This window comes from Mytilus edulis, chromosome 12 (assembly GCF_963676685.1).
Source record: "Mytilus edulis chromosome 12, xbMytEdul2.2, whole genome shotgun sequence".
NCBI lineage: Eukaryota > Metazoa > Mollusca > Bivalvia > Mytilida > Mytilidae > Mytilus > Mytilus edulis.
The window spans coordinates 41,793,979-41,806,269 of NC_092355.1; the positions used below are offsets into that span (position 1 = coordinate 41,793,979).

A 12,291-nucleotide genomic window follows, 5' to 3' on the forward strand; every position below is an offset into this window, starting at 1 on the left:
GTGATAGCGTCCGTAAAATTTACGGAGGGATAACTTCAACTTCACCCTTTGGAACTCTTGGCTTAATAGCTTCCTTGTGTGAAGCGACCCTATATCAAGGAAATCATGATAGGAAATACAAACCCGATAATATCGTATCAATTAGGAGATATGTACTCCGTATGCAGGCGCTGCTGAAATGTTACTACTTAGAAATGAAAAGTTCACATGCAATTGGGTACAGTACTGAAATCATCTCTTTTTGTCGTAAAGTTTTATTTTCAACCGACCATCGATTGTCAATGTATAGATGTAAGTCAAGATACAAGTAGACTTAACTATATCTGTTGTATCCTTTATCTCTAGCTTGGTGGGATAGATGAACTCAACATAGTCACAAAACAGTTTGAATTATAGCTAGTTAGAGAACATCATCCGATGCTATACAGCGGAAGGTAACGGCGTTACGTTAATTAAAGGATGTTGCTAACTTCTTTTCTTTCTTTCTAATAAGTTCCTATATGCAGTCAGCCTCATAAGAATTAAGAAACAAGTCGACACGAAGAGGGCACAATTGGTTCCCATGTGAATGCAGATAGTGTGTTGACTAGCCTGAAAACACGTCCTCGAAACGTAACTTGTGACCAATATAATTATTGTCAATCAAGAAATCAAGCATCTTGATAATGTTTGTTTCAGAGAATTTATTGTTTGATTCAGAATTATTTTTTATAAAGTAGGCCGAAATTATCCTCGATAAAATTAATATGACGTCTTGCAAGGCTATTTTAGAACCACATTTCAATGTTTATCTTTCAAAGTTTATCATCGGAAACAAAACAATGACCAACTCTTTCAATTCAAGTTGTCTTTTAGTCTTGGCTTATCATCATGTTTGTAATATAAAAGATCCCATTTCAGAATAACCTTCTGCATTAATTAATCTGTAAAAATAACACCATTTTAATTCGACGGGCACCTGCTCATTAATTACGTCAATCAAGGATTTGTATAGTACAATCCTTGCGTCAATGGAACGTTTGGTCTTCCATAGCTTTACAAATTATCACGTGATGTAAACAATTTTTACCTGCAAACTTTTGAAAATGTTGACGTATCATTTTCCAGTTTATGTTCTCTATATTTTCTCCCTAACCTATGACATCGTTAATATAGAAGTTGGTTGGCAAGGATATGGGGGAAAATTTAAATTTCTAACATTTTGGAATTTAGTAAGTGGCATTTCGAGTGCATATTATGACACCGAACAGGGAAAAAAACCCAGATCGCGTGCTCTCCAATTGCAACCATGCTTTGTTCTAGCTAAACTCACAGTAATTAATTAACAATGCGTTCAATTAACCGCCAAAAATTTAAATATCAAGTACTTAACAGATTTAAATTGTTTACTTTATCGATTTAAATCTGATAAAACCGGGTCCAAAGGTCTTCCGAATCAAATAAAAACAGAAATTATCTCCCTTTGTCTGAAACGTTCTATAATTTTCTGATGAATTCCCTGCTTGTGAAAGTTTATCATCTCACAACATTTGTTGTGTTGTTGGGATCATTCATTTACAATCAAATTCAAATCAAAGATGAACATGGAAGAGGGGTACTCGGCTACAAAGGATTTGGTGGAAAATTCAAATATTTAACATTTTGGTATTTTGTAAGTTGCAGGATGTATATTTAGGCACTGGCTAAGGTTACATGGAAATGTAACAATAATAAAATTATTATTGTTACATTGGAGACTAATTGCCAGAATGCAGTGTTGGGTAAGGAACCGATTAATTACGAGTGTAACAATAATAATTGAGTCTACGGTTACGTACGTTGCGTTATTGTTGCATGAATTTATTTACAATGTTAGTTTCTACAAATTCTGTATGTCATGTATGTTGTTTATGGAAGCATGTTTTTGTCCGACATATTTTTGTGAAACCATTCTAAAATGTTCTAAGCAGCCATCACAAAAGAGTGATGCAGCAACGTGCAAGTCTGTATTGCATACTGTACAATTCCATTTTGCACTATCCCTTTTTGGAGTTCAAGAAACTTTCAATCTCTGTCATGATTCATGTGATTTTTTTTTTTTTACTCTTGCTATGTTTATATTATATTGTGAAGGCAATTCAGAGATGTTAACATTTGCCGACATGTTGAAACTGGTGGAATCAGTGCTTTCATTTTCCGATTCCAGATATTATGTGATCGTAATTTCATTCTTATTGGCGAAAAAAATAAATAAGCATCAAAACCATAAGGTTTAAGTTTAATAAATCTAGTGTAGGTATATTGAAGTGCATTAATACATGTATGTAACGATAACGCAATGTAACCGTAGACTCAAATAAAATTGTTACATTCGTAATTAATCGGATCCTTACCAAACCCTGAATTTCGGCAATTAGTCTCCAATTTCCATGTAACTGTAGCCAGTACCGTATATTTATGGTCAGATACTATTCTCTCTTTCTTTCTAGTAAATCCCTCCACTATCTGGAGCACCACAGGTTATGTATGTAGGTTATCATATGTTTTTGCACGTCATATGAATTTCTACTATGCATCACCATGCTATGCATGCTTTTTCAATGCAAATTGTGATAATGCATTCCTTATATGACGAAAATCTCATGAGACGAGGATATATATAGTTTTATAAATACCTGGGAGGAATTGACAACAGAGAATGATCCCAACCTACCTCATCATAAAAAATCATTACTTTATTGCTTGAGAACATAGCACATTTTAAAGCACTTGCCAACAAGTCTGAAAGTCATAAGAAATGAGTGACTGGTGAAAAATAATGTTATTCCAATTCTTGAACCAATACATACAAACATCATAAACTTAGTCTTCTGTGCATGATTTTATCATTTTTTTCACATAAATTTTGTATAATCGTCTTTTTTTTTCAATCAGTCAGTGTTGTGAAAATATGGCAGGTAATTAAAGTTCGTGTTTTGAAGCCAAAGTTTAACGATTTTCACCTGTTTGTAAACAATCAACAAAAATCATGGATATTGAGCACTTGTTTAACTTGGTACAATCAGATAATAGTTTATTTTAAGGACATCCATGCGTATTGGGATCACCGGATTTTTACGCGATTGGTCACACTGAGGTCACTTTGCATACGGAAAATTTGTCGGGGAATTAAAATAAAGTAAACTTCTTCTAAATATGAACAAATTAAAGAATTTTCTTCAGTAAAAAGTATATGTTCATAAGTTTTATAATGAAAACTATGCATTGAGTTATAAAAAACATATGCATACTTTTTTTTAATTTGAGGTTTCTTATGACCATGATGACTTTTATACATGTAAATCATGTTAATTGGAAATTTGTAAATGTGGATCCTGGAAGATCAATATGTTATAACAATTACTGTGTAGTGTCATTATATTGGGGGGGGGGGGGGGGGGGGGGGGGATTGGATGGGGGTATCAATTGTACAAAAATCACAGTGTAGTGTCACATTGGATTTTTTACCATGAAGAACTGCATCATGAAAGGATTTTTAGGGAATGATAATTTACGGAAAAATAAACCTCACTTTAATTTTTACCCGAAAAATTTAACCACATATATGTGAAAATGTCTCAGCTTCAAAATGAGTCTTCATACATGTACATATCCAAGTTTACTATATGGATGGAGCTACACAAGAAAATGTTACCATTACTAAATTTTTAAAATTGCCCAAATTGTCCCATATATATTTATATATTACATAATGTATGATTAATTGTAATTATTCTTGTGGGCGATGTGATTAGCAGAATAAAGACTTTTAAAGGATCTTTATCTATTGATAAACAATAGAAGATAAGTGAATTTTCCCTATAGGTCTCTTTTATGATAAACATTTAAATAGTGGGTACAGTATTGACAAAGTGATTGATGGTGTCACCATGGTCATAGAATATAAAAAAGAAGATGTGATATGATTGCCAATGCGATAACTCTCCACATGAGACCAAATGACACAGAAATTAACAACTACAGGTCACTGTACCCCAGGCTACCCCTTCAACAATGAGCAAAGACCATACCGCAAAGTCAGCTATTAAAGGCCCTGAAATGACAAATGTAAAATAATTCAAACGAGAAAACTTAAATGGGCTATTAATTTATGTACAAAAAATGAACAAAACACAAATATGTAACACATCAAGTATATTTTCTGACAAAAATAATATATAAATATACAAGTGCCCAATAAAAGGACTAAAGAAAATGTACTTTCTAAAAGAAACTGTTTTAAATTGATATTTTTTTTATATCTTTTCCAGTGTATTCAGACATTATACTTTGGCATTACTGTACTGAATGATTTTTGTGGATCCAATGTTCGACCATCAGAAAAGGGACAAAAAATATCATCCATGCAGAAATTTAGAGATTATTTCTTGGCAACGCTTGTTTTTCCTGTTGGTATGGTAAGTCATTTTGCAAAATATTTAGAAATAGGAAATTTTATCAGATATTGTCATGATTGTTGCAATCACCAACATGACTGACAGATCATTTTTAACAATTCTTCTTGAGTTGTTTCCCCTTACATTTACACATACATGTACATGAAGAATATAATGCAAAAAATTACAACTTCAGTCACAAAAATTAAGTGGGCTTAATATGAAATAATAAAGACAGATCTAGTGGAGGTGGTTAGCAAGCATCTAAATATTGAAGGCATAATAATGATAAAAATCTGGATGAATTAGTGAGAAGGACAGATCTAAGTGTAAATTTTACAATTTTTAAATTAATAAAAATATTGAGATCAAGACAGATTTTAATAATATCATAGCTTGCTTCTTTGTTAAAATTTGAATAAAGATTAGAAATCTAAGGCAACACAAAATCTTCTCTAATAGAAATGTGTCTATCAAATATATAAGTCCTGCCAAGGTTGAAGAATTTAAACAGAAACTATCAAAAAGATGGATAAGAAAATAAAATAAAAAACATCATTTTATACAGCAAATCTGATGTAAAATACAAGACGACATTGTCTGAAGCACTGCAATTATCGGAAGCGCTCACAGTACAGAAATTCAATGCAGGAAAGCCAAAGAACTGTTTTACAAACTACAACATGTACAATGTAATGTGTAAACTGTTTTATTTAAATTTTCCCTTTAGTTTGTGGTGATGACATTCTGGGGTATATATGCTGTAGACAGAGAACTAGTCTATCCAAGAGCGTTAGATAAAATTATACCACCATGGCTCAATCATATTATGGTAGGTACATAGTACATAGTATACATACACTTGAAACTATGTTGATGGGGGTTTACAAAAGAGAATACAGGAGATTAGTGAAATTTTGTTCATTATTTATATTTATATCTAAAGTCAACAATACACCATATTATATAATTACAATGGTGCAAATAAAAATTTAAATAATTGAAGTCATAGCAGTTTTTATAGGACCGCAAAAATATTTTTGGGTTTGTATAATAGTATGATATTGTCTGCGTTTTCATTGTCGTCAGAATTTTTTCTGGACAATAAGTTTTTAGTTTATAATGGATCTCTGAAATTTTACAACAAAGTTTAATACCCAAAAAAATTAGGTTCTGATTGATTTCAAGGGTTTCAGTACCAACAGTTTAGGAATTGAGGGACAAAAACAAGCATTTTTAAAGTTTTCAGATAATATCTTGTGTTTAAGTGTATGGATCTCTCTGACATTGTACCGCAATGTTCCATTTCACACAGGGAAGGGTTGGATTGAGGTTGAGGTTAATTGCTCCAAACATGCAAGAATTAGGGGCAAAAAAGGGGCCAAAAATAAGCATTTTTCTAGTTTCAAGACAAAAAATTGTGTTTAAATGTATGGATCCCTCGACTAGCTCTAAAATTGTACTACAAGGTTCCATACTACAAAGGAAGGCTGGGATTGAGTTGGGGGTAATTGCTGCAAAGGGGGAAGGAGGGTCCATTTTTTAAGGGGCTCATAAATTTTTTCCCAAAATTTTTCAAATTTCAAATCTTTTGAAAAGTTTCAAGAAGAAAAATTACACAATAAATTATCACAATGCAATGGATTTCTAAGGTCTCTGACCACATTAATTTTGTTTCAAAAATTGATCCAAATCCAAATTCAGACAGTATCATGAGTATCAAGCTTGAATATTGTGTCCAAATTTGCCCCAACTGTTCAGGGTTCGACCACTGCGGTCATATCAGGCTGTGCTCAGCGAAACATTTTATTTAAACTTTGCTATACGATTACAAATGATACATTCCCAATCTATTGCAATATGGAAATGTACTCTTGACAATTTTAATCCTGTAGTAAAGCATGTATATTTATTGTTTGTTTTCTTGTGAGTAGAGGAAGTATCATTTATCATGTTTATTGTGCTTTTGAAAATAAAATTTACTCTCTGAACATGTCATTTGCTTCAGAAATTCAAATTAATTCACAGTAAATATTGAAGTATTTTTTACTTTCAGCATACAACCATTGTACCATTTTTATTAGTAGAGAAATACATAGTATATCATCAATATCCACCACGTAAATCTGGTTTAATTACCTTATTGGGTTTTGCATTGCTGTATTTAGTGTGGTAAGTATACATCATATATACATGTATTGTCAATATTGAAGGACGCCTCCAGGTGTAGGAATTTCTCCTTGCATTGAAGACCTGTTGGTGACCTTCTGCCGTTGTCTGCTCGATGGTCAGGTTGTTGTCTCTTTGGCACATTCCCCATTTCCATTCTCAATTTTATCAATAATATGGAATTTGATACAACTGTCATGCAAGTGAGAGGTTTAGCTAGCTATAAAACCAGGTTTAATATTTCTATATAAGAAAATGCTTATACTAAGTCTGGAATGTGACAGTTGCTATCAATACATTTGATGTGTTTCACTTTGGGCTTTTGGTTTTGCTATTTGATTTTGGACTTTCCGTATAGAATTTTTATTTGAGTTTGGTAATTTTGTTATTTTACTTTTTTTAGTACATTAAAAATACACACTTGAGTGTATCCCTTTTTGCTAAAATGAGCATAAAAATTATAGCGACTTAGGTTATTATCAAGTTTTTTGGGGAAAGACAGTTTCAAGCCGTCAATCCCCTATGGGGTTGACCAGAGTGACATTCCCTCACGTCATTCAGTTTGTTTTAATTGTGTGGAAAACCTCCCAACAAATCTTACTGAGATTGATGAGAAGGAGTTACACAAATGAACAAATTGGCTTTAAACACTTTTTTACACATTTCCCTTCTGTTTCTCTCGAAATTATTGTATCTTGAGCTCTCCTTTACACTATTTATGTTTCTTTTACAATCCGGAAAAATCAGTATGATGGGATATTCTAAATATATCCAACCTAATTATATTTAAATAGTGACATCATGGTTGGAATGTCACACTACGCAGAAGCAGTGATATCTTTCACTGACACTGGTTATTTAAATCATTCTCAGAGTTTGTTCAGCTATAATTAAAAATTGGTATTTGTTAAATTTAAACACAACTATGTTTGCTGTAGATGATTCAAACATCAACATGCAATACTTTAATTTGCAGGTCACAACAAAGCCCGTGGGGATACATGAGATTGGGGAGAGAAACGATTTTTAAAATTTTTGTAAATTCTGTTTTGAGAATCTTTCTCCAATTCAGGAGCACCTAAATTGATGAGTAATGATCCTCTAAAATAAAAGTGAATGTATCTGAACACTTAAAATGTGAAATTTTGTAAATGATTAGTAGTCTTTCATTAAAACTAAATTTTGTGTACCAACATAATCATTGTAATGGTTAAAAAAAAATTGAATTAAAAATGATGCATTTTGTAGTTTAAACCTATTTATTCATCATGTTCATGAAATTTACAAATAGTTCAAAATGTAGGATCTGGAAACAAGCTTCACACAGCTTACATCAATCATATTGGTTTTTATTAGTACCTGTATCCCTGTGATGAGAGTTGTAACTGGGAACCTTTTCAATGGAAATTTAAAAGTAAAAAGATTTTTCAGCCCTAACTTTCTTAAGAAAAAAAATATCTTATGGTATTGTCACAAAAAAAAATGGAAAATGACCCTAGCCTGCAGTTCAGTGGTACACAATTAAGATTTAAAAAATATTGTAGTTGTTGTTAAATGACAGAATTCAGTTAGATAATTAACTATCAACTTTAATAGAATGTTTAGATTTAGAAGATGCAGATCTCTTCCATTGGTCCAAATTGAATCCTAAACTAAGGAAACGAAATTACATTAAACAACATTTGATTTCAATATTGTCAACCTTTCTTAATGTTCCATAGCTGTTCTTTTTTTCATTCTTTATATGAAGACTATCAAAATATACAAGTTTTCACCATATTCAGACAAGTCTAACTACAGACCATTGATTGCTACCTGATGAACTATAAAATTAGTATACCAACTCAGCATATGTTGGTGTACCCCATATTAGGACTCATATTCACATTACAGTATCATATTCTTATCCTGATATTTATGTACTATTTGCCACTGGACATTTAACACCAAATCATTAGTATCTTGAATCTATTTATTCTTTATATTTCAGGATATTATGGATAGCTTATTATGCCAATATCTGGGTATATCCTATATTGAAAGTTTTACAGCCTCACCAGAGAGCTGTGTTCATCATAGTACTGTTATTCCTATTCATTAGTTTATATATATTAGGAGAGGCTATTAATAAATTTTTATGGGGTAAGTTTTAAGATAATATGTGATGGTATAGTTTATATTGTCTACAATAAATTAGATAGGTTTGGATATGATGTAAATTGAGTTTGAGTTATTGCCCTTGGTAACATTAGTTGAATTTCCTATTTTACTATTTACCAAATTGAAACCTGCAGTACATACAATATAAAAAAGAAGATGTGGTATGATTGCCAATGAGACAACTATCCACAAAAGACCAAAATGACACAGACATTAACAACTATAGGTCACCGTACGGCCTTCAACAATGAGCAAAGCCCATACCGCATAGTCAGCTATAAAAGGCCCCGATAAGACAATGCAAACAATTTAAACGAGAAAACTAACGGCCTTATTTATGTAAAAAAAAATTAACGAAAATAAAATATGTAACACATAAACAAACGACAACCACTGAATTACAGGCTCCTGACTTGGGACAGGCACATACATAAATAATGTGGCGGGGTTAAAGTCTGATAAAAGATCCTTTCTATATCATAGATAATATCAAGCAAGGCTGATCAGAATAAAGCTTTTCAAAATATATGGTGGTCAATATGGCATGAAGTGTGCACTGAGACCTCTAACATTGCATCAAAAGGGAAGTAACTCGTGCTCAAAATGTGTCAATCAAATCCTGTCTATTAGAAAAAATGTGAGCCAAGTCTAGATATTCATACCTTTATTTCCCATCAATTGGTATAAATGTGGCACATGTTAAACCCAAAAGTACTTCCATTGGTATAAATGTGGCACATGTTAAACCCAAAAGTACTTCCATTGGTATAAATGTGGCACATGTTAATCTCCAAAAAGTACTTCCATTTAGTATAAATGTGGCACATGTTAAACCCAAAAGTACTTCCATTGGTATAAATGTGGTACATGTTAATCTCCAATAAGTACTTCCATTGGTATATATGTGTCACATGTTAAACTCCAATAAGTACTTCCAATTGGTATAAATGTGGCACATGTTAAACCCAAAAGTACTTCCATTGGTATAAATGTGGCACATGTTAAACTCCAAAAAGTACTTCCATTTGGTATAAATGTGGCACATGTTAAACTCCAAAAAGTAATTCCATAGGTATAAATGTGGCACATGTTAAACCCAAAAAGTACTTCCATTGGTATAAGTGTGGTACATGTTAAACTCCAAAAAGTACTTCCATTTGGTATAAATCAAATGTGGCACATGTTAAACCCAAAAGTACTTCCATGGGTATAAATGTGGCACATGTTAAACCCAAAAGTACTTCCATTGGTATAAATGTGGCACATGTTTAACCCTAGTCTAAATTATTATGATGTCTTGAAAGGCGTTGTTATTTTTTGCTATGAACCGTTTATTTAAATATTCATTAGTCATTTTCTTTAAGGAATGACTGTAATATTTTTTCTGTCTATGAAGAAATAACATAAAAAATTTGCTGCACACTGAATAACTTGCGTAGTGGGTTATTTAACAGTGTGCACCACATTTTTTATGTTATTTCGAATAGACAGAAAAAATATAACAGTCATTCTTATAATTTAATTCTAAATTCCATTTTAGAACGTAGAAAACCATGAAAAAACGTTGATGACGTCACTGTCACATGGTCAAATTATGTCTATGGGCTGATAACAAAATAACGTCAGCCAATCAGAAGAGGCGTTACATCCAAAATTAAATTATAATTTTTTTTTTACCTGAAATATTTTGTGAGAAAAAAAATGTACCAGGTGTCAAGCCTGATAATGCTATTTTTGTTACTTTCTGGAAATAAGTTTCAGTATAAATTAACAAATAGCATGCATATAATATTAGGTAGATGTTGTATATACAAGAAAAGTCTTCATTAACCTTTATAATTGGCCAGAGAACACAGTTATTTCATAGTGCATTTCTTTTAGACCATAAATTCAAATTAAAAAAATCCCACCTGCTCTTTCTCAAACAAATTTTTACAGTGTAGTGTACTACCATGGAGACAAATAATATCAAAATTATAGAAACTTCTACTAGCTCTAACTCAAAATATTGACAATTCTGTGTTAAGGGGGTGTAAAATTCAGTTTGACAGCTTCAGACGTGATAAAATATGAACTTTTTGAACTGGACCAAATCACTACTTAACATAAAGATTCAGCACCCAAATTGTTTTAACATGTAATTACATCCCCCTACTTAATATTTCATGCATTTAATATCAAGAAATAAATTGGGAAAGTGTATTAAATCAAACATGCAAGTTATACACTGTTTACACTAGGGACTATATTCATAGACAACGAAAACCAAAGGACGATCACTGTGTCCTTGGACCAATTGGTTATAAACTTTTATTATCTTTGTCTTATATTCTTTTTTTTTTTATTTTGCAGGAAAAGAAAGATCTGTTGTTCATTCAAGAAAAATGAAAAATACACAAAAAGTCAAATAGCAATCAGAAATTATAAAAGAATGAATTTTTTAATATTTTATGTGTGTATTTCTAGAATGTCTCACTGTTGTGAACTGTAATTTCTTAAAACATGTATTTATGAATTTTGCATGTACTATTTTATTTTTTATAAAATACCAAATGTATTTTAATTTTAAATGTTATTATAGTGTTGGAAGAGCAGCATAATGATGTTGTAAAATATTTCTCTCATAAATTTTATCTTTAACACATGGACAGAAAACCAGTTCAAGAAAAAAAAAACGAAAAATTAAACAGAAAATCAGTCCCAGAAAAAAAATAGAAAAAAAAAAAAAAAAAAATTCACTTCCCTGGGGGTCATGATAGGGTTAACAGAATAAATAATTAGGACAAAATATGCAGAGTAGAGAAAGACAGGTCAAAACTAGATGTGTTGATACACAATGAATGACCAAGCTGGAAAATTTTGAAAGTCCAAATAGATATAGGAACACTACTCAGTGGTATGAGTGCCAATGAGACATCTCTCCATCCAAGTAACAATTTATAAAAGTAAACCATTGTAGATCAAGGTACAGTCTTCAACACCGAGCCTTGGCTCACACCAAACCACAAACTGTAAATTAAAGAACCCCAAAAATTACTAGTGTAAAACCATTCAAACGGGAAAACCAACGGTCTAATTTATATAAGCCTGTAATTTCAGCAAGAATAGCAAATCTCATCAAAACCTAAACTGGATTAGAACATTTATAATCAGAAAATTTCTTGATTTACCTTAATTGCTAATAAGAAATCAGTATTACCGATTATCAAAATCAAAGCACAAAAATTGAAAATGGTATGTTATCTGTAATCAGAAACAACTATATTTATTTTGATATATATATAAATGTTCTTATTAAGCAGTGTGATGTTTGAATAAATGTATGATAGTCTTGTTTTAGTATTATTATTTTTTTATCACCACCAATAACAGAGATATCAAAAGATTAATTAAACTAGTGAGTCAAAAACAAACTGTTAATGCCATGGAATTTCACAATCAAAAGAAAGAAAAACAGGTTTACTAAACACATCCTAAAAAACTAAGTGAATAAAACTATTTCAAATAGAAAAGACTTCAAAATAAAGTCTGTTTGGCTTGTGTCTCA

The 12,291-nt window shown here is 31.5% G+C and overlaps 1 protein-coding gene across 2 annotated transcripts; it reads left to right on the forward strand.

Annotated features, from left to right (window-relative positions):
- Positions 1–1,044: 1,044 nt before the first annotated feature.
- LOC139498492 (androgen-induced gene 1 protein-like) lies at positions 1,045–12,078 on the forward strand. Of its 2 annotated transcripts, none has more exons than XM_071286897.1 (6): positions 1,045–1,211; positions 4,290–4,436; positions 5,146–5,247; positions 6,472–6,587; positions 8,575–8,726; positions 11,097–12,078. In XM_071286897.1, exons 1-6 carry the CDS (start codon positions 1,086–1,088, stop codon positions 11,153–11,155), a joined length of 702 nt encoding a protein of 233 aa, XP_071142998.1. In that variant the 5' UTR covers positions 1,045–1,085; the 3' UTR covers positions 11,156–12,078. The 2 variants fall into 2 exon arrangements, with proteins under 2 accessions (XP_071142998.1, XP_071142997.1); XM_071286896.1 differs by lacking the exon at positions 1,045–1,211 and adding an exon at positions 1,450–1,651.
- The last annotated feature ends 213 nt before the right edge of the window (positions 12,079–12,291 follow it).

Bases quoted from the DNA above. Each gene is read 5' to 3' on its own strand.
- LOC139498492 (XM_071286896.1), top strand. From the start codon at position 1,490: ATGAATTCCCTGCTTGTGAAAGTTTATCATCTCACAACATTTGTTGTG. The intron at 4,437-5,145 runs GTAAGTCATTTT...TTTTCCCTTTAG, and splicing joins TTGTTTTTCCTGTTGGTATG to TTTGTGGTGATGACATTCTG. The intron at 8,727-11,096 runs GTAAGTTTTAAG...TTTATTTTGCAG, and splicing joins TATTAATAAATTTTTATGGG to GAAAAGAAAGATCTGTTGTT.